This window comes from Magnolia sinica, chromosome 18 (assembly GCF_029962835.1).
Source record: "Magnolia sinica isolate HGM2019 chromosome 18, MsV1, whole genome shotgun sequence".
Lineage (NCBI taxonomy): Eukaryota > Viridiplantae > Streptophyta > Magnoliopsida > Magnoliales > Magnoliaceae > Magnolia > Magnolia sinica.
In genome coordinates, this window is record NC_080590.1 from 11,150,286 (window position 1) to 11,173,744 (window position 23,459).

General features: G+C 39.8%; 2 protein-coding genes across 3 annotated transcripts; one reads left to right on the plus strand and one right to left on the minus strand.

Annotated features, from left to right (window-relative positions):
- Positions 1-279: 279 nt before the first annotated feature.
- Positions 280-3,407, plus strand: LOC131233649 (GATA transcription factor 4-like). Of its 2 annotated transcripts, XM_058230438.1 has the most exons (3): positions 280-834; positions 929-1,504; positions 3,255-3,407. In XM_058230438.1, exons 1-2 carry the CDS (start codon positions 583-585, stop codon positions 1,475-1,477), a joined length of 801 nt encoding a protein of 266 aa, XP_058086421.1. In that variant the 5' UTR covers positions 280-582; the 3' UTR covers positions 1,478-1,504; positions 3,255-3,407. The 2 variants fall into 2 exon arrangements, with proteins under 2 accessions (XP_058086421.1, XP_058086420.1); XM_058230437.1 differs by lacking the exon at positions 3,255-3,407 and having other exon boundaries at positions 287-834; positions 929-1,626.
- Positions 3,408-6,465: 3,058 nt separating this feature from the next.
- Positions 6,466-20,523, minus strand: LOC131233160 (RGS1-HXK1-interacting protein 1). Its single transcript, XM_058229772.1, has 9 exons — positions 20,134-20,523; positions 19,977-20,043; positions 19,773-19,850; positions 13,275-13,327; positions 11,500-11,583; positions 8,191-8,243; positions 8,029-8,093; positions 7,861-7,919; positions 6,466-6,769 (listed from the first exon to the last, which is right to left on the minus strand). The coding sequence occupies exons 1-9, from the start codon at positions 20,353-20,355 to the stop codon at positions 6,680-6,682; spliced, it is 771 nt and encodes a 256-aa protein (XP_058085755.1). The 5' UTR covers positions 20,356-20,523; the 3' UTR covers positions 6,466-6,679.
- Between the last annotated feature and the right edge of the window lie 2,936 nt (positions 20,524-23,459).

The window sequence follows — 23,459 nt, forward strand, 5'->3', positions numbered from 1 at the left end:
CAGCATGAAAAATAGATGGACAAGATGAATCATATAAGATGGGTCCAGACAAGGATGTTTAAAATATCGAAATTAATTGTTATAAAATACAAATATATTCCTGAAATACCCTCAACCAAGTTGGAGGATATCTTGTATGGTAATTTGGGTACATTAGCTTCAACACAAAGTAGGATGCGTGGAAGCTTAAAAGGAGATATGAATAGTAAATTCACATACTCTTTTATGCTATCTCTTTGATATGTAATATAAAAATAGGGTGCATGTGGTGGTGTAGCTGATGGCCATGTTACTAAAGGGCGGTAGAATAAGTATATTTCTCGTGAATGAGAGACAGAAAGAAAAGATAGTGATTTCGGTTCCTCCCCTTCTCTCTCTCTCTCTCTCTCTCTCTCTCTCTAATAAAAAATACAGAAACCCAAACTAATTAAATGGGCTTGCCCTGCATGGGCATGTCTACGCCCCCACCTCTTACAAATGAATGACTGAAAGCTCTCTCTCTCTCTCTCTCTCTCTCTCTCTCTCGCCAAGTTTTCGTGTTGTCCGAAACGTAACGGGTTTATTTTTGTTTTTGGTTTTGAAATGTCGTCTGAAATGGAAATGGAAGCGTCATCGGCCTCGTACATGTACGGAAACCCGTCTTCCGACTTGCTGCACATTGACGACCTGTTCGACTTCTCCAATCCAGACATCTTCTTCGATTCCTCTTCCGACGCCTCCTCTTCCCACCACCACCACCCTCCACCTGACTGCTCAGCGGGAATCCGGCCTCTCGCCGGAAATCCTGACACGAACCCCTTCCGCAGCAGCTTTTCCGATGACCTCTGCGTTCCGGTACGCAAAATTAAAAAATCACCGAAATACCCTTCTCTCCTCTGTTTCGGTATTTCTCGTTTATTTATTTGTTTGTTTACTTGTACTTTTGCAGAGTGATGACGTGGCAGAGCTGGAATGGCTGTCGCAATTCGTCGAGGATTCCTTCTCCGACGTGCCCTTCCCAGGCGACGGCAGCTACATCGCCGGAAACGTGATTTCCCGGCCGGACGCGTCAGTTCCCGGCCGCGCGAGGAGCAAGCGGTCAAGAGCTGCGGCAGTGAACAACAGCTGGATTTCGCTGCCGTCAACGGCTGAACCGGACGTGCAACCCCCGGCTGGATTTCCTGAGGCCGGCAAAGGGAAGGGCGGAGCGAGGAGGAGGGAGTTAGTTATCGGCGACGGAGGGATTAGGAAATGCACTCACTGCGCGACAGAGAAGACGCCCCAGTGGCGGACGGGGCCTCTGGGGCCCAAATCTCTGTGTAACGCTTGCGGAGTCCGTTACAAGTCAGGACGGCTCGTGCCGGAGTATCGACCCGCTGCAAGCCCGACTTTCGTGCTGACTCAGCACTCGAACTCTCACAGGAAGGTGATGGAGCTCCGCAGGCAGAAGGAGATGGTAGTCCGGCAGGAGAGCTTCCACGACTTCAAGGTCTGCTGACATGGACGGCGGACAAGTGTCGGCTAGGTAGATGATTTTCTCTTTCTCTAACACCCTTTTTTTTAAATTTTCTCTATATATTTTCGGATTTTTGTTGGACATTTTAGTGAATTTAAATTAGAATATTTCAATGGAAAACATTTTCTTTATTTCTTTTTCTTTTTCTTTTTCTTTTTAGAGAGAGAGAGAGAGAGAGGGGCGTTATGTTTGTGTGATGAGAGTGGCGTTGCACGTGATATGCTGGCAGATGAGGATGAGGACAGAGGAGAGAGGAAAGAATATGCCTGTTTTGCGAGCTCGCACGAGCAGGCCGCATGTGGCAATAAAGCATACGTGTGAAAATTCACTGAGCTTGTTAGGCTCTGGTATACCACACGTCTGTGACGCAAATTCACGTGGTAGGAAAAAGGCAATGCGAAATATATACATTTGAAGAGAGATGATTTGTACTCTGGCAGAGTGTGATCGATGATAAGCGGGCGCATAAAAAGTACTTGGAAATTGGATACGTATCAATCAAGTAATACGAGATAAACTGTCCAAATTAAGGATCCAGTTTTGATTTATCATGAACCCGTTGGATTGGTGGACATTTATTGGACGGTTGTAAATGAAGAACATCCAATGGTCATATTTCAAGCATCCTACTCTGCCAGTGGATCAAATGACTTATTAAAACTTCAACTGAAAAAAGGAAACTGATATCATAGAGCCGTCCGTATCATAGAAATATACAGCTACCTTCTCACCATTCACGTGTCAGGGAAAGCTGTAGATCGGAACCATACACCTTGTGGACCCTACAATGAACGGAAGCGGATTGGTTGGTGTGGGTACGTGTCGTGTGAAGATGAGCGCTGACACTTCTCGATCTCCGAATTGTACGAATGGTTAAAAAGAGATCAAAGTTAAGTGGGACTCACAATGATGTATCATTACATGGGACTCACAATGATGTATTTAATATATCTACACCGTTCATTCATTTGGCGAGATCATTTTAGGTCTTGATCCCAAAACTGAGTAATTTATATAGCTCAAATGGACCACACCACAAATAGAAGTGGGACAGTGATTCTCACCGTTAAAACTTTCCATCCAATCTGTTCATAAGGTCACACAGACTTGGATGAATAGAAAAAACAAATACCATATTTATCCAAAATTTCTGTAACCCCCGAAAGGGTTTCAATGGCAGGGTTCAATCCTCCACTGCTTTTTACAGTGTGGCCACTTGATTTTTGGATCTGTCTTATTTTTCGGCTCAAGACTTCTACGAGCTCACCAAGTGCCTCGTGATGAGACCCACAGGAGTTTCAACACCCGGTCAAGGGTTCCACTAGCGTGAGTGTGTGGGGTGTGCGTGCGTGTGTAAATAATAATAATAATATATATATATATATATAAAAGAGTAAGTAAAAAAAATTAAAAATTAAAAAGACCCACAGAACTTGGTGACGTCAACACATCAGCTAGGTTGCTGGTGTATGGTACATCAGCCAATCCGCTTCCACAATGAACGACTGTGTTTGAAAATTCAGATTGGTGTCCTCTAAATGAAGATTAAATAGCAAAAAGTTGAATGGTTGCAACAGGAGAGGAGAGAGAGAGAGAGAGGGATCACTACGATTAGTGTGATTTTCGAAACATGGGCCATTAAGGCAGGGAGCACTAGGTGGACCGTCGTAGTATTATCGAGCCACGTTTTCACCGTTCACGGCCATGGTTTAAGATATCAGATTGGTGGCCCCTAAATGGACCGTTAACTGAGAAACAGGGGAGTAAGATGAGAGAAAGGGATGGCTAGGATTACCTTGTTAGTGAGATTTCCGAAACATGGGCCATCTGAAGCAGAGAGCACCAAGTGGACAGATCCGATCCACACCTTGTAGACAATAAACAACCGATTGCCTCGCTTAACATGCAAGAAAGATTTTTAAGTTATCCAATTTACCACATTGAACACATTGTAGTGAGTAATAACCATCTTCCTTTTTTTCTGTTGGATTTAGACCGTTCACTGTTCTACATTTAACCATCAATTCGGTAGTCACCAATTTGATGGTTGGGATTGCTTGGTTAGTTTGATTTTTTCTGGGAATTCTCATCCATTGCACCCCTCGTTTTAAAGGTATGAATAGCTGTATATTTGCCACATAGGAGTATGAATCACCACATCCTAGTCATGTACCTCAATGGGCTGATATAATTTCCCGACCAATCACTTTTTCAGGGACCCTTGCCACCCTCAATGGGGTCAGCAGTCCTTTATCAGCCGGTCTGCCGTACCCCCACCCTTTTTCCTTTAAAAAAAGCAGTCAGCCTCAGGCCACCGGTACCCAGAACCAGACGGGTCCCGAACATGGCTCTTCTCCAAATATTCAGATTATCTGATTGCCGGGTCAGACGCATGTATCAACTGTAAAATGAACATTTGAATAATTGTCCAATGGTCCATACTCAATGTACTCAAGTGGCCCATTTGATTTTAAATCAAATTGATCTTTGATGAGAAATATATACAATGTTTACCACATGATGTTCTTGGGATTTTGGACCATAAAATGTCCATGGTTTTGCTTCCATTAGTAAGCAAAGGCCTATGAACTGATTGGATACGGCTAATCTATCTAAGTTAAAATTAAAATTTAAACCGGTTATTAAGAAATTAATCACATTTCTTCAAACACATAAGAAAGTAAAAGAGTTTTTTATATTTGGTGCAAGCATTTTGTACGCCATATCTGTGTAATGGTACCTTCAATGCTTCTAGCGGCAGCCGATCCGGCTCATTGATTTTCTATAATATATTTCTTTGGGTCTTTTTATGTCTTCCATGTTTTGTTGAGCTAACTTTACCAAATGATTGTTTGTCCATCTGAACCATTGTTAAAAGATTCAACGACTTGGCCGTCTCGTTCAGTCCTGAGTTGGTTCGGGGCTCACCCAAGTTGGGTTGTGGTAATTCAAGGTATCGAGCCGAATTAGGTCCCACTGAGTCTGAGTTGACTCGGATGAATCACATTACACGTCCGAGTCTTAAAACCATAATCTCAACTGTTGGGATGACTAGTTCGCCTCTCCCGCCAAACTTCCAAATTGATAGGACTTTGGCTGATAGTTATTTTAGTGTCATTTATTTATTTATTTATTTAAGCATATTCTACCGAGGCACAGTCCAAACACAAAATTTTGTATGATCAATTTAAGAGTTGGTCTACCATTTGGACGGTCCAGATTTGCAGAAAATATCAAGATGTGTTGCTTTAGCTAAGAAGCTTTCAATGTGGCCAATCACTACCACACAATCCATACATCTGTTCACTTATCTGGAGCTGTCCCATCTGTTGAATGGGCCAGATGCTGAAAACTAAATCAGTAGAATGGCTCTTTTAAATTCTCAATATTCTGAAGCCAGGCCGGGTCAGCCATGGCTCAATCAGTTTTTCGGGCTCAGTCTTGGTGCCTGTTGGGGGCCTTGGGCCTTAGATTGTCAGGATGGGCCCAGATGGACTTGCTCGGGACTGACTCTTTGTGGGACCCGTCTAACCATAGCAAGATTACATAGGGATTTCCTCCAATCTTATTTGAATCTCGTGTTATCTTTATAGGGATGAGATTACTGATTTACTGGTGCCATATGGATTGTATGGTTAAATTGATGAACAGTCCAAATTGATGAACAGTCCAATCTTTTGGTCAGGCCTAGTACAACTACCAACCTCTCTTATCCTCAAAGTTTCCAAGAGGAAATTAAACACAAGGACAGCTCAAGAAGGCTAGCCAGGGAGCTTGATGGGCCAGCCCAGCCTTCCGAGTCATCTCCAACCGTCGTTGGAAAACTTTGCTCCTGATAGAAACCGCCTGCTTGGGAACTTGGATTTGGAACCCCCTAGATCCGGAACCCCAAGATTAGAAACCCCCTGGATTTGCAATCCTCCCGGTGTGTTTGGCACCCTGGTGTGTGAATCAACTTTAATCCAAAAGTACCTATCTATTGTATATTTACAGGAGTTTGAATTTAATTACTAAATCAATTTTAATATCTCTAATTAGTGAGATATGTAATTTTTGACACAATAGTTGTGATAAGCCCGCTGAAATATATGTTTTGCCCAAAAATGATGAAATTCCAAGCCTCAAATGGGCCACAATCACAAGATCATGTCTGAGTGATTAACCAATGATTTTTAATCGTTGATTTACATGGACAATGTTTGGACAGTGCTGGACAACATTTGGACGGTGCTGATTTACGTGGACAATGTTTGAACGGTGTTGATCATCATTAGTGGGCCATGTGCCCAATAGAATGATAGTGTATAGTGACGCACATGTTACACCTGCAGCTATTGAAATGATTTTATTTGTAATCCAAGCTCTGAAACGCCTCTGGATTTGAAACCCCGTTTACTTTATGCAGCCAAACAACCGGGGAATTTGAAACGCCCTCCGATCCACGGTGTCTGTTCATTGCTGCCAACAGCACAAAAGACATGCTAGTGGTATTCTTGCGCCTACTACCACTAACCAAGCACCATCCACACCGTTCATGAGGTGCGCTGCCTCATGTTAACCCTGATATAGAGGGCAATCCAAAACTTTGGTGGGCCACACTACAGGGAGCACTTAGGATGGACACCCATCATTAGTTAATGTGGGGTTCACTATGATGTTTACGTGCCATCCAATCCATTCATCTGATGCACGCCACCGAATTGTCACAAAAATTGCAATTCCAAAACTTATGCGGACCACACCACATTAATGTAGAGGTTCCAGGCATGATATTACACTGTTCCCAATGGTGTGGCCTACTTGAAAAGGCAATCCAAATTTCACAAGCTTTGTGTGGCTTGCCCGGTGAGTGGCCCGAGCTCTACTCCTAGCCAGATCATGGGCGAAAGCACATCCTACCTGACGAATAGCCCTGGACCTTGCTGGTTTGCCACAATGGCGAAACCCACCTTGGCATATACTTCCTAAAATTGAACAAAGCAATCTGTACCATATGCATTGCAAATCAGCCGAAAAGGTTGCTGGGGTTTCTCAACATTTCATTATTTTTTTGGGATATTCTAAATGTCTTCTCCTTGTGTATATTCCTGACATATTATGGAAGAGATCCGCATTCATGGGAATCTCGTGATCATTGGAAATCTGACAAACAAGCAAGGATGGAGGTAGAAAGAGGTTGCATTATCAGATTGAAATTCCATAATTAGTAATTTTCGACACCTCTTTAGCAAGAGCTTTCCTTTCCTGCTTGGTGACGGATGCAAGGGAAGAAACCTGCAATCCAGATAACATGGAATGGTATTATATTGATTACCATCAAAGAAACAGAAGCACAAAGATGCAAGTTATTTTTTATTTTTTATTTTTTAATTAACATTTTTTCCTATTTGAAACATCTTGGGTGGTAAACTGAAAATATTGGAGAAATTAATAACCCTCCAGCAACAGCTTCTAGACAATGTTGGCTTGTTGTATAAATGACGTGTATGAATCAAGATCTGCTTTTTCTCCTGATTTCTTCCTATGGTGACTCAAATCATACACCACCCTTTAAATCAAGGATAATAGTATCCTTGACCTGAGGATGTATCCTCTCCGATGTTTTAAAAGCCGGACCAGATACCACATACCAACCCAATCCTAACACACCTTTTCGGGGGCATACAACCGGTCAGTTCCACTCCAATTCATTCTGACCCTAAAATCTAGTTAGTTTAAATTTATTAAAATAAAAGAATAAATAAATAATATGCATTTGGTACAGTGGTTAGGGTTTTACTTTCCAAGCATGGATGGTCAGTAGTAACTTCAACCTGAGACATCACACTCTTATAAGAAAATTGTTGAGCACCTAGGTCAACAGTTTCTAGCCACCCAACTCGTTTTCATAGCCAGTTACAGCCCACCTGGTCTGGGTTTGAAAACACTGATTGTATCCTTGGGTACTGCACTTGAACAAGTGGGTCCATGGTTTGCTGACCACGAACAGTGATTTAATGGTTCCCACAGGTGCTTGGACTATGGCCCAGGACAATCCCAACTCTTCCAGAGGTGACCTGCAAACAAACAGTTGAGAAACAGGGAGGAGGTGACATTCAACTGAAAAGGGGCCAAAGATTGGATGGCTAAGAAATGGGAGGTTTTCTGGGCATGGTCCATCCACTGTGGGCCATCACCAGTCTGGGTCAGTGAACCACAGGCCACATCCTCAAGTTCAGGATCATACAATTCCTCTTAAAATATTAGTGAAAAATCGGAATATCAACATTGCCTGGAATATGATTTTCAGTTAATTGTGACATCAAAGGTAAAAGCTTTTGAAGAAGACCATAAAAAATTTACATTTGTTAAATACCATAACTGACCTGTGATCGGAATCGAGATGCTTCCCTGCTAGGAAGTTCTCCAAGGACATCCTTCAAGCCTAAATGCAACAAAAAGTAATTCTCTGAGAAAATACAGGCCAAACAACTGAACTGAACTAATTCAAATCCGTTCAATGATCAATACTAAGGAATGATTTAATTGCATACCACTTGCTTGTCTTTCAATCTTATAAGATGAATTAATAACACCTTGAATTTGACGTCCTGCTTGTCTGCAATAGAACAGCCAGACTTCTAAGAAGTGAAATTAAATCAACCTAACGCTAAAGAAGGACATCAATGGAGCGGTTTCAACCAGTAGCAACAAACCTAAGTTTCGTCTTGCCCCGCTCCATTTCCTCTTCTGCTCGTGAAGCACGCTCCTGAAAGCAGGTAATATGTATGTAAGCTGACAAGTGTTCGGTCATAATTCAGAAAGGTATGTTTCTTCGCAACTAAAAGGCTAAGGTATAAGAATTCTTAGATATGACATGTTGCACTACACTACAGAACTTTGGAGAACAAACTGTTTTTTTGTGTTACAAGATTTTCAAGAGCCTAAAAACTATTCACTCTGTAATTGTGTTAAATTGAATATAACCATGGTTTAAAATATTTTACAACAATGAATCAACCTGACCAAGCCACATGAGTTCGATGATACCACCCCGACTTAGAACTAATGGAGTTGATCACTGAAGCTGGTATTTAAACCCTGCAAGTATGGTACTCAACCGGGTGATTGGAGCATCAAATCATCCTCTCTATACCAGGCCTCTCATGCTTGGAAGGCGATTGTATCTACTGAGATGTTGTTTCATAGTGGTGTTTCTTTATCTCTCGGAAAGGAAATCAAATTCGCTTTTGGATGGACATTTGGTGTGGAGATAGGCCGTTGCAAAACCTTTTTCCAAGTCTAGCTAATATAGCCTGGGATCAAGGTATTCTGTATCGATAATGGTGGCCGTAACGGTCACCACTATTAACGATACAGGTATCGGCCATAACGGCCGATATGGGGGCGTAACAACCGTTACGACCCCTGTAACAGTTAAAAATTTTTCTTTTTCCTGAAAAATTCTGAAAAAATATCTAGAAAATCAAGAATAATGTAAATATTCTAAATATGTATTCATTTTTTGTTTTGAACATGTTTATGGTAGTGTAATGGTCCACTCTTTGGTGAGAGTGTTGTATTGAGCTGTCTAGTGAATATTTTAATATGCTTATGTCTCAAATGTTTACACATCACAATCAAGCATTAGAAATAGATATCAGAAAAAAAAAAATGCATAAATACTACTTTTTCAATTTTTTGAAAAAAATGGCCTTGGAGCTTCTATTTGCTCAAATCATTTCAATCTACGGTTTTAATCTTAAAAGCTATAGTAAGATGGTCGAAGTATGTTGTAAAATGATCTAGGAGAGTTTTTGGAATAAGAAAAGTGAAAGAAAAGGAGGAGACAAATGAATTTAAATAGGAAAAAAAAAAAAGTGACCGTTATGAGAGTAACGGTCGTTATACCCCGTAACGGCCTTTATGGCCACCGTAACCGCCGATACGGTCTCAAAAAACCAACTGCCCCATTTCACCCCCATATCGCATAACGGTCATGGTCGTTACCTATGCGTATCGGCCTTTACGGGCGTATCGTAACGGATACAGAACACCTTGCCTGGGATCGCCTCATTTATGTTAACCAATGTTATTCCTTGGTCGGATGATCGGTTATTTGGTCTCCACCTTGTTGGAGGAATTTGACGAACGACAAACTTGAAAATTTCATCTGCCTCCTAGATTATTTGAAGCTTGTGTGGCCGCAACCTCTTGAAGATAATTCCATGGTTTGGAAGGTTCAAAAGCTTAGGCATCTCTTTTTGGTCCGGTCTTTTTATAGCGTGATCTCTAAACCATCTTTTTCGTTGCCCTTTTCATATCGATATTGGTCATGCAGGGCTCCTCGGAGGATTGCGGCGCTTGTTTGGCTGTGGGAAGAAAGGGAGTGCTCACTATAGACAACCTCCAAAGAAGGTCCCTTATTCTCCCAAACATTCGTTTGATGTGAATGGGAGATGCAGAGTCGGTTCATCATCTTTTCATCCATTGTCCCTTCGCTAGGAAAGTTTGGAAGCACTTTATTCTTCTTTTTATATATAGCTTGGGTGATGTTGAGGTCAGTTGACCATCTTTTATGGGCTTGGCACGGAGGGGCAGAGGGTGGAGCTTGGAAAATTATTTGGAGGCTCCTCGCAATGAGAATTTTATGGTTTATTTGGAAAGCCCGGAATGGTTGTTGTTTTCAAAACAAGAACTCTTCAGCTGAAGAGGTTATTTTCTTAGTGAAAAAAGTTGTTTTGAAGTGGGCTGCAAATGTAAAGGCAATGAAGTCTGCTGATCTTGCTTCTTGGTTTCTGTCCTAGTTCAGAGTTGTATTCTTCACGTGCCTTTGGCAGGCTTTTCTAATAAATTTCTAGTTCTCTCTCTCTCTCTCTCTCTCTCTCTCTCTCTCTCTCTCTCCAAAAAAAAAGGGAGACCTGCATATTACTTGTTAACAGTTAACCAATCAGAACTGGATTCCTTCTAGATGCCCATGAGATTGCATTAGAGGAACCACTCACCATAATTAACTTAAATGGAAAGGAAAGTACTGAAAATATCTAGTCCTTTCAAATACAGCTTTTCACTTAGCTTCATGAACAAGACCATACCAGTTAATAAAGAATTGCAGGTTCACCCAAGAAGTACATGCATGAAAAATAATCTAGCTACAGTATTCAAGTGTTCCAAGATCCTCTTCTGCTGATTATATAAACCTTCACTTACCAACCTTTGATGCAAGAACTGTTTTGCCATGAGTGCATTCAGTTGAACCAAACATCATGAAATTTCATTATCTTCCATGATTAATCAGTCTAAAGGTGTGTTTGGTTGCACCAAATATCATGAAATTCTCATGATATTTTGCACCAAAATAGACTGATTAATCATTAAAATTTCATGATACTTGGTGCCACCAAATGCACCCTAATTTTGTGCAAAATATCATGAAATTTCATCTTAATTGGTGCGATCAAACACACCCTAAACTAACAGCCATTAGTCAAACAAAGACAGCAGATACTCCATACAGAATACAGAGTTTTGGAGTAATGCTGCACTAAGTCAAATACAAGAACAGAAAGTGCCTGATGCAGCGGCAAAAAGGAAGCACAGCAAGTCTGACAAAAGAATGACAGCTAAATGACCATATCCAGTTCACAAGGAATGCGTCTGGCAGTAAGAAAGAGAACTACAAGCCTCAGACCAGCGGAAGTTCTATGCTGAAGAATCAAAGCTTCCATGTTATATACATTAAGCTAAAAATTTAAATTTAATAATAATAAATAAATAAATAAAACATCAACACCACCACCATAGCCTTCTCCCAACTATTTGGGGTCAGGTTCTCTCACGATTGCATGGCGGAAGTTCGAGGGCCAAGTGCCCCTCTGACATATATAACTTATAGAGGTATCCTTGCTAAACCTCCCATGGAAGTGAAAATGTACACAAGTGCCATAAAATATTGTAAATCAGGACCGGAAATGATTATTAGATACAGTAACAAGGACCGTGAAATGTTATTCAAAGAGCAGTACCTCCAGCACTTTGCTTTCAAACTTCATATTGTCAATTGCTTTTCGCAACTCCTTCACTTTGGCATCAGCTTTGGAAATCAAGGACTACATCCAGAAAGAATATGGATCGTGTTTGGTTATTTAAACAACTGCCTCCAACAATCTATATCAAATGAAGAAACTTCTAGAAAGGAAGATGGATAATACACCACAAAGACTAGTTAACAATTATGTATACATTCTAAAGAATCAAACTAAACATGTAAAGTTGAATGCAATGAGCTTTTGGTGCAATATTGTCTTAGTTTCGTTTGGTAGTTGCTAGGTAGTATAAAATTTCTGATAAAGAAGGAAATTACTTCAGTGTAGGAATTCTGTTGAAGGCAATAAATCCATTGTCTTAGAGGGTATAAAGGAGATTGGATCTTCAACTAAATGAAAATCATGTGTAAATTTTGATCTTTCATTAGAGAATGCAAGTTAAAGATTGCAGAATAAACTTCGGGCACTTGTTCAGTGTACCAGATCAAATATACATACATTACATGTACATGGTCATACACAGATAGATGATGGTGATGGTGATGGTGATACCAGCATTATATTGTACCTGCCTGTCCCCAACGAGGGTAAAGTAGGGTTGATGTATGGTACACAGCCAGTTGTCAAAATTTTCCAAACAACCAGGCGAGGATTCACAAACTGACCCCAAATAGCTGGGACAAGGCTATGACACCAACACACGCACACGTGCGCGCACACACGCACAACTGTGTATATTATGCAGACATAGACACGAGAATTTGGCTACTACACTACAACAACCAAATATCGAATGTTTCATCCATCCATAGTTTTCAAAGTTTTCATGAAATTTACTACATAAACAAGAGAAAGTACATACCACTAGAAGGTTGAAAAGTAAGGCGCGCTGTCTGGTCATGTTCAGCACAACAACTTCCTCATGTGGACAGAGTGTCTTGGATACGAATGATAGGAGATGAGAAAAGGCGGTTTCTAGCGTAGAGTACAAAAAGTAGATACATACAGGTTGCAATCTTAGGATTGAGAATGCAGACAAGTATTTAGGAGTGTAGATCCTGGGCTTGGAGAGCCATTTGTGCAGGTGATAGTTTCTTGAAAATGGAAGTTCAGTTCAGATTAGGATGTGGTGGCAAGATTAGGATATAAAGATCACTTCTATGAAGATTTTCAAGATTGTATTAGGTAATGGAGCTAAGGTTAGAGAGTATTGTAAAGGGTTAAGCAATATCAAGCAACACAGGAACTTCGATTCAGGAGAAAGAAGAAAGATGAGGAATTTAGGGTTGAAGTTGTTGGAAATGCTAGGAGGGGCATACATTCCAGGAGATGGAAAAGATGTTCAAGTTTGAAAATGTGAGTCGTCGGGTGTTCTCCTTTTAGGTCTTCTTATTAGGCATTAGTGGTTGATACTTAATGTCCCAAGTTAGAAATTTTAAAAAAATAATAAAAATAAAAAATAAAAAAAGGGTTATGTGGGCAAAAGTGAAGGCGGAGAAATCATAAAATATCATCCTTGTTCTCAAAGATTCTGTTAAGTAAAAGGCAGGTGATCTATGAAGAAGTTAGAAAATGATGATAAATATTACGTAAAGAAAACAAATAGACAAGAAAATTTTCTAGACTTTGATGCTGTTCCGTCACAAAATCTGCAACAGGCGAAGTGGGAAGCATACATAGGAGAATGTGAAAAAATCCATCTACCAAAATGAATAACACAAACTGAATGTGCAAGTAATACTGTTCACACCTACCTCTTCACTCATGAAGAGTCGCTGTGTGCTATGAAATAAGAAGCGCCTTGGCCCTGCAAGTTAGAAACAGATAAAGGTCATAAAAATGTAAAAGAACTAAATACTATTCACAAAGGATTGCCTGTGGTGCCATTATGGAAAGAAGGGTTGGAATGATATAAATGATATCAGCAATTAACTAGCATGTGCCAAAGCTTGGTCTGAACCAATAAGCATCTCATGTGATGAGTAGCATATCTCGTTTTATGGCACAGAAACAGTTAATGCCATTTGCCACAACCTTCTCTACTGAAACAATTTCCAATTTTAACACACTACCGATGTACAAACAATCAAATGAAGCCATCTCATTGTTATATGCTTCTTTTCACCAAATAAGAAATCGCATTCACACATATATCATTTAAAAAGGGAATTGTTTGTGAGTTGGATATTGGGAAGGCATATATATGATCATGTGGATTGGGATTTCCTTGATTACATGTCAGATCATTTGGGTTGTAGTCAAAAGTAGAGAGGATGGATGCAAACATGTGTCAGGTCGGCAAGGTTTTCAATATTAGTGAATGGATCTCCGAAAGGTTTTTTTCTCAACTTCGAGGGGTTTGAGGCCAGGGGATCCGTTATCTTCATACTTATTTGTGCTAGTGATGGAGGCCTTAAGGTCTACAGAGGTGTCAAAGCATGATTAATATAAGGATTTAAGGTAGACAAATTAGTGTTTCAAGTGCCTATTCTCCAATTTGCCGACGACACAATTTTGCTCTTTGAGGCGGAGGTTATAAAGGTGGATAATATGAGAAAGATTGATGCATGTTTTGAAGCAGTCTCCAGACTAAACGTGAATATAAATGTGTGAGTATTAGGAATTCATTTATCGGTGGAGGAGGTGGAGGAGTTTGCAAATATTTTTGGGTGCCGGCCATGTTCTTTTCCTTCATCATATTAAGGTCTCCCATTATGTATTGGGAAACCAGCTAAACATTTATGGGAGAAGATAGTGGGAAGATTTGAAAGGGAATTATCAAGTTGGACTGGAAAAGAAGACATTTGTCCCTCAGAGGTAGGGTGACGTTGATAAATGCAGTGATGTCAAAATTTCCAGTCTATTTTATGTCATTATGCAGCTATCTAAAATCGATCTTGAATAGTCTTGATAAAATCATAAGAGACTTCCTTTGGCAAGGAGTGGAAGAGAAGAATAAATTTCATCTTGTGAAATGAGATGAGGTGTGTAAGTCTATACAAGAGGGCGGTCTAAGGAAGGGGGATGGATTAGAGCATCGTCTCTATATAAATCATTGGGAATTTGAAAAGTAATATCGGGATTCAAGAATGAGGGACAAGTTTAAGGAGGGGATAGGTTTTTCTTTGGGGGACGGTCAAAGTGCTCGATTTTGAGAAGATGTTTGGTAGGGAGAACAACCACTTCAAGAAATTTTCCCTTGCCTCGTTAGAAACTCGGTGGATTAGAATAATATCAGTTGTAGGTTGTTTGCCTATAGTAGGGAGCGCAGTATGTTGGACCCCACTTTGTAGGAGAAACTTATTGGAAGAAGAAGAGGGATAGATGCTCTTTTTTTTTTTGCTTTTTGTTTTTTGAAAGATAAGATGCTCATTTTGTTTGAAACATTTCAAAAGGCTTCTCCAATGGTGGGAGAGAGACTATAGTGTGGACCAAAGCAAAATCAGGCAAATTTTCAGTAAAATCATTCTACCTTTTTATTCCGAGGGTCTCTTCGGTGAGGCAAATCACCCATGCATCTTGTGTGTGGCACTATAATTTTTTTGGGCTTGGCACGGGGTTAGGCTGGCTAAAGAAGAAGTTGGACTTTGGCAGGTAGCTTTAATGGCTGGCATTTGTTTTTTGTGGGAAGAAAGGAACAATAGATGTTTTCAGAATCAAAGAAGTCGAGCACTGAATGTATTCAAGCAAGCTAAAATGCAACTAAAGGATTGAGTGCAAGCTTTTTAAAGGTGTGGGGATTTTATTTTCCCGTTTCTCTTTGTAATTCTTTCAGGCTTTGGCCTTATATAATAAATTTGTCGCCTTTCAAAAAAAAAAAAAAAGCATATATCATTTAAAAGAGAAATATTTCTGTTCTCGTAATTTGGATCCATAATTATGCTTATGCCAAGGGGACGTGATTGAGTGGCAATAGTATGAATATTGGCCAAGATAACCTCACGTGAACTATTAGGAGTCCGGCTAATGCCTACCACACCTCTACATGACGTGGCTGCACTTGCAACACCAGCACATGTCAGACATCTGACCTGTGCATCAGGTGGATCCAACCTAGTAGATGACCTGGTCCAAAATCAGGTGGGTCCAGTTCCCATGTGCAATGATGATGGCCCACCAGAAATTGTATTATTCTTCTTCTTTGGAATGATACCACCGGAAATTGTCTTCACAGTTGATTGTTATGGGCACAATTATCTACATGGTGGGACCAACCTGATGCATGGCTCAGATGGTCACTTGTATAGGTGCTCGCTGAGAGGTGCCCATGGACTTTTCAGAACTTGAAACATTAGATCCCCAAGCTCCAAACCTGTTGTAATCAGTGTTTGAATTGTCGACGAGAAATCGATAATATCGGCGATATTATCGGTGTCGCTGAACCGGCGATACCGAAACCCCAAGTTTTCGTTTCTCTTCCAAATATCGACGAAATATCAGCGATATTTTCGATTTTATCGAAAAAATAGCTATCGTTCTCCTTATTATTGAAAAAAAAATTGAATTAAATACAAAAAATATATACAAAAAAGATCTCTTACCTTCTTTTTCTCCCGATCTACCCGCGGAAGTGGATTTCGGCTAGATTTAGTGGCAAATCGCTGTTGATAGCTCTGAATTATCCGAGATAAGAAAACCCTTTTAAAAAACCCTTTTCTTTTCTTCAGAGAAAGAGATTTGAAAGCGAACTTGATTTCACCGAGATTTACGGAGATTTCGGTTCGGATTTGAAAAAGAAAAAGATAAATTTCTGGAAAGTTTTTTACGGAAGATGAGATTGATTGCGATTTTCCGGAGAAGAGGAGAGAATTTCGTAAAAACGAAATTTCTCTCACGTCCGGGAGGGGATTAGCTACTAACGGGTTGACTATACTCACAGGCTGAGTCGCGAGCTACTGAAGTGATGTTACCAACTTCTATAGGCCCCACCATGATATATGTTTTGCATCCACACCTTCCATCCATTTGGAGAGATCATTTTAGGGCAATATCCAAAGAACGAGTTAAATCCAAAGATCCAGTGGACCCCAGCACAGAAAACAGTGGGTCAGTGACACCTACCGTTAAAAACTTCTAAAGGCCACAAAAGTTTTAGATCAAGCTGATATTTGTGTTTTCCCTCATTTAATGTCTTTTTTAACTTTTAAACAGGTTGGATTTCAAATAAACATTATAATGGGCCTTAGAATAGTTTCAACGGTGGGAATCACTCTCCCCGTTGTTTTCTTTGGTGGGGTCCACAACAGATTTTTATTTGATTCATTCTTTGGTTCATACCCTAAAATGATATCTAAAAATGGATGAACGGTGTGGATATAACATATACATCATAGTGGGGCCACATAACTTGGTGACGTCACGTCAGTAGCCAACTGGCTACTCAACTTGATAGTACCCATCTAATCCGCGTCCTCTCACACCGCTGTATAGCTGCTGTATACGTAAACAAGTGTTGTGGGTTTGATCACAGGGTATTTGTTATATCTAAACCGTCCATCAAGTTGGCGAGCTCTCTTAAGGCTTGAGACGAAAAATAAAACAGATCTAACTATCAGGTGGACCACACTGCAAAAAGCGGTGGGAGATTGAACGTCTACCATTGAAACCCTTTTTGGGGTCACAAAAGTTTTAGATAAATATGAAATTTGTTTTTATTCTTCATTCAGGTCTTTGTGCCCTTATGAACAGATTGGATGGAAAATAAACGTTATGGTGGGCCCTACATATTTTTTAACGGTGAAAATCATTACCTCTGCTACTATTTGTGGTGTGGTCCAAATGATCTTTGGACATGATTCATTTTTTGGATAATGCTCTTAAATGATCTCTAAAAATAGATGAACGATGTAGATATAATAAATACATCACAATGGGGCCCATGTAACTTTGATCTCCTTTGAACCGTTCGTACAACTTGGAGCTCGAGCAGCGTCAGTGCACGTCTTCGCACTACACGAACCTGCAGCAGCTATATAGCTGGTGTGTGGTACACCAGCCAATCTGCTTCCAATTTTAAGGGAATGGAATGTGCTTCCAATTTAATGGTGGGATTTAATAGCGGTTGTTCCCTTTGATGTGGTCCACTTGAGATTTGGAACTACCTCATTTTTTGGACCATGTACTAAAATGATATGCTGAAATAGATTAATGGAGTTGATTTCTCGCATATATCATGGTGGGCCCACGGAACACTCTCCAATAGCCACCTCGTTATTCACAGCATCATAAAACACATGGGATACGGTGGGTACCACAAAGTCCTTACACCACCTAGAGGACTTGATTTGGCTAGTGACGTTGCCACTGTCAAGATGGCTAATGGTTGGTGCTATGTGGGCCTAATCATGATGTATTTATTTGATCCATGCTGTCCATCTATTTTTTCAGATCATTTTAGATCTTGATCCAAAACATCAGGCATGTATAACTCTCAAGTGGACCACACCACAAGAAATAGTAGCAATTGAATGTCCACCATTAAAAACCTCCCAGGGTTCAATGTAATGTTTATTTGACATCCAACTTGTTAATTAGGTTATACAAACTAGTTTGATACAAAATTTGTGGCCCTTGAGAAGTTTTTAATGGTGTGCATTCAATCAACACTGTCCTGTGATGTGGTTCACTTAAGATTTGGATCTATCTATTTTTTGGGCTTATACCATAAAATGATCTGGAAAATTGAATGGATGCGTCAATATGTCAAACAAGTGTCATATCCAAGCCATCAATCACCAAGTACACCAATATATAGATTCCTTGTCCCAAAAAAGGTGTACTTTTTTAGTTCATTAACTTTTACATGTCCTAATTATTATATGTTAACTGCATTTGTATTATATGAACTCATTTTGATTACAATTGGAGCGATTTCTTATGGCAGCATATGCTTTTTGGGTCCCATTAAATGAAAACTTATTATTTAATGTATTTTTTTTGTAATTTTTTTATTCCTAAATATGCAAATATGTGTATTTAGGCATGCCCTGAAGTTTTACTAAAAAATTCCATCATTTTCCCCATTATTCGTCATTTTTTTTTCGCATTTCCGGTTATCGGCGATATTATCGGCGATAACGATAATATATCTTTATCTCTACTTAGCGAAACTTGTAGCGATACCGACAACTCGAACACTGGTTGTAATACAATAATCAAGGTTTTAAAGGCAAAAGGCAGATTCAAGGCATGCATTCACTGCTAGGCAAGTTGTGAGCTCCAAGGTATGCAGAGGTATAGACACTAGAGAAATTACAAAAGAAATGAAGAATTCTATAAATAGAAGGCACCTGCTAAATAAAATAAATTGTAGATACCGAAATATGAATTATATCTCATGGACTACGATCATGAAATCACTGCCATCGACCAAGCTGCCAACTGCAAAGTAGGCAAGTACAAAAAGCAACTGAACCCTAAAAAATACCAATAAATGGTGCTTGGATTGGCAAATATAGATGCCTAAAAATTTTATAATAGTAAATTGTAACGAACCCACTACTTACCCTCAGTCTTATTGGGGCTAGACCCCTTCGTTAGTTAGGGGTATTTTGAAAAAGGCGGTGGCTCATCCTCCTCACATGTGGCACTGACATAAAGCTATCCAGACCATCCAAATTGTGGGTCTCGTGGAGCATATCTCATAAATCACACAGATGAACCTACCCTAACCCTCCAATTAATGGATATCGAATGGATGTTTTAAATTAAAATAGAGTGAGGTTCAAATTCAAAGGGTTAAAACAAAAAAAAAAAAAAAAAAGCTAATATTATCTTCTCAGTGCAACTTTTCAATCATGCTCCATTGCAAAGTTGGGTCAGCAATTTGGACAGCCTGGATTGCCGTACAACCATGCCATGTTTGCGGTAGAAGAACCACCGCCATTTTTTAAATGAGAACATACAAGTCACGCCTCTCTAATTGATAGCGGCACCCTGTTCTTTCTATTTTGGCAATTTGATACTACAGGTTGTCCTACTGAACTGGCAAAATACAAAGAAGAGCAGATGAAAAATATCAATTTGCAACCGTTATAATGTTCATCATCTTTGAAATTGGCGAATCACAATCCATGCTACAGAGGATCTTGTTGTGCAAACAAAAGAAAGGAGAAAGGAAGAAATCAAAATTCAATTTACAGCATTGAACAATTCCATGAAAAATCTATTGCTCTGCAAATGACAGTTGAATTATACTACAGGAAAACATAAATACAATGAGAAAACAATACAAATGGATAACGGGAAATTACTTTTGAGAATGATAATTCCCAAACCACCAGCGACTCCACACGTGATCGCTGGATGCAAACCCGCAATGATCAGACCCTCTGCGAGAGAGAGAGAGAGAGAGAGAGAGAGAGAGGCAGATGAAGAAGAACAAATATGAAATTACCATTGGAAATTGACAAATTTACAGAACTGCCACTGGGATGTCTGATGACACTACACCATACCTTTTATTTTACCGACAAAGAGATTCTCGTAGGCAGCAAATTCGTCCTTGATAGTTTCCAGACTCTCCTACATACCACATTGCGAATTTTCAACGGCCGAGATTTTTCCGATCGATTGAGAAGTGCTAGATAGAATAATCGGGTTTCTGAGATGTACCAGGGTTTGGTGCAGATGAGCGGACGAAGTGGAATGGATTTGGGAGAGACGGGATCGGGCGGTTTGGAGGGCGGAATCGGCTGTTTCTTCGAGGGTTGCTTTGAGGATCTGATACTGTTGGATTGCGTACTCGATCCATGGCTTTTCTTCCAGAGCCTGTGAGCTGTTTTCTACTCGCGGATACGACGATTTTTCTTCTGGATCGGCAGCAACCGTCGTCATTTTCTTCTTCTCTTCTCTTTCCTGGCTAAAACCCTTCGAGACGTGAGACGAAGCTTTTGCGGACGGAAATGCGAAGCCTGCGCGCGCGTAAACATGACAGGAAGCTTTCCAAGTCCGCACGCGTCTGTCCACCAGTCGGCCACACGATTGGCCCAAAATTCAGGTGGGACAGCTCAGTTTACAAAACAAAATGGACGGCCGAAAAGAAGATTTCGCTGGCCACTGGCCCACTTTGTTGCTGCCATTTGATCAAAGTAGGCCACACGTGTAAGCCAGGTTGAATAGTTCTCCCTGTGAGAGTTGGATGTGCAGGTATGCAGGAGGTTATAATTGAATTGCTGTTATTTTTCGTGCTAATATGGATAGAATAGAGACTGTACCAAGATTCAATTATCCTCCAGGTCATCAATTTGTGGTCAGTTTGTGAATTAGTACCAAATGAGTTCTTTGTATCTTGTGATAATAGTCACGAACATACGCTTTTAAAAACTTTTGTTCCGCCTTGAAATTTGCATGCCCTTGAATGAACTCTGGAATTAATAAGAATATACATATGTACATAATAAGGTTAAATAAATGTCAATTTCATTAGTATTAAATTATATAATCTATTACAATTAATAAAATAATAATCAACAAAATAAATAAAACAAAGGTAAACTAAATTAAAATAAATATCTACAACCAATGTAAGTGGCCAACAGAATGTGATCGGATTGGTATAAATAACTGAATCAGAGTTCAATTGAACATGACCTCGCAACTTAAAGTCAGGAGTATCTACTACTAATCCCAAGGTACTGTGGCGGGAGATGCCATGTATTGGCTACTTGTGTTAGGCTAAATTAATGAAAAAGAAATGAAATATAGATAAACATGTTTGGCATGGGGCTTTAAGTTCTTCTTCGTGTGCTCATTTTTATAGCTTGTGGAGGTAGTAAAAATCCCTCGCTAGGCTTACTTGTTGCTTTTGGATCCTCCATGCTTTCATCATTTTAGGATATAAGAAATCCCTTAATTACTCCAAAAATGGCGACATGAATTTAAAAAAGGCTCTAGTTATATTCGGACTCATTGGCTTCTTGAGTCTTCTTTTTCTTACTTAATCTATTGTAAAGATGTTTGTGGTCCACTAAAGACTGGGCATGGATATGTCAAGATTCAACTAATCAAGACAATTATGTTAAGGGTTGGATTTGGATCAATCCGGACCATTCAACGTGTCTGTTGATGACCCACCTTATCCACTGCGAGGTGTTGGGCAGTCTAGACCGGACCTCATTTAGTATTTTCACCATTCATTGTGTAATGGTTTTGAGTGCTAGAAATGATAGATAGATTGGATCCATCACATCCTAGTCTCCCAAACTCTTGATCCCGATCAAAGTTCGACCTTGGAGGCGCTTGGGAAATTTTTGTCTCTTTTGATCTTTGCATTGTTTGGCAGACTGGATATGTCCAGTACGTTAGCATCAAACAAACTTTCCTTCTCATTCAGCTCTCTCATTCTTTTTGTTCCGATCAAATGATTGCTTAGGATTAGCCTGTGGGATTTTCTCTCCCACTTAGGTTTGGATGTAAGTTGGGTTAGCTTAGACATAAGTCTGATCTACTGATGTTCATAACCATCTCGATTGCAACTACCCCTCCAAAGTCTCTAGGAAGATCCCCCGTTTTAGAATGACTATTAGAGATAGCTTCAACAAGAATATCATTGACAATTTCGTGATAAATCAATTCTCTCAATGGGTCTTTTATGGATGTGCCTTATACGTTGCCTCATAAATGGGAATGTTGATCATGACAATACGGCATGCAATGATTCATATCCCTACGGACATGTGTGAGGATTTGTGCCAACGCATTAATAATGGAATGCATAATACCAAAGGAAAATCAACCAAATATCCTTTCGCGTGAGTACGTCTTCCATGTGTGTCAACCAAATAGTGTCACCATATGAGAGTTTTCTATTGGACTTTAGGATGCCGAAAATGAGTGTAAACACAATAGATATATGGATCCATTTGTTTTTATGTAAAGAACCTACTCCGTCAAACCTAATTGATGCATAGTTATGGGGTTCATCGAGCCGATATTCACATTTAGATTGGATGTTAATTAGAACACATTCTCACATGTTACATTATGATATGTCAGGCCTCTAATTGTTGGATTTGATTTCTTTTCAACGATCCAAGCCGTTTAGTTGATGGGGCTCCCTTAATGGGAGAATTCGTGGGGGGGGGGGGGGAGAGTCATGACACCTTTAGAATAAATATTATAGTCCATAGATTATAGACGGATTATTATGGCCGTCCATGTTCAAAACTAATGAGCCAAATTATACATGAGTTATAATCCAAATTACGAGCTTTTATTAATTTCCATCTACCATACAAATTAAGACGTGTCATGTAGATGGTATGAATCATTGGAAACCTCTGCATCCCTCCTTTCATTTTGCCGGCCACACCTAGCGGCTAATTAAGCCGCTCAACGTGTACAGTATCCGATTTGGATGGATCCTCAGCACAAAATCCATTCATATGGATCATCTTCCAATGATTTGAACCGTTTATATGATGGGCCTCACCCTGAATGGAGATGATAAACAATGAAAGAATTTTTTAAAAGGAATAGTATATTGGAATATCATTTAACTTATTTCCTTTTAACATGGACCATTCCATTAATCGTTGTTTTGTGGGTCGCTATTGAAAAATTATGATATTTTAGTAAAGAAGAGTTCAAAGGCAACTCGCATCAACCGTATACCTCATTAGATGGATGCAAATTGCATACTGACAGCTTCATTAGTGAGGTGACTACTAATAATGTTGTGGGCCCCAACACGAGCATGATTCCCAAAATGAGGGAGATCCAGATCTCAAGTGGACCACACTATTGCCTATTATTTCGACTGCAGTTGCGTGATTAGTGCGGGCATGCCGAAATTGAATGCGTGGCTTAATTCAAACCAAACAACTACGGCCTCAAGCACCAAGATAGGTAAATATATAAAAAATCGACAGCATGTGATCGAGATCTAATAAGATTGGTTACCTATTCAGCCTCCTACACATCATTGCTTACGATGATCA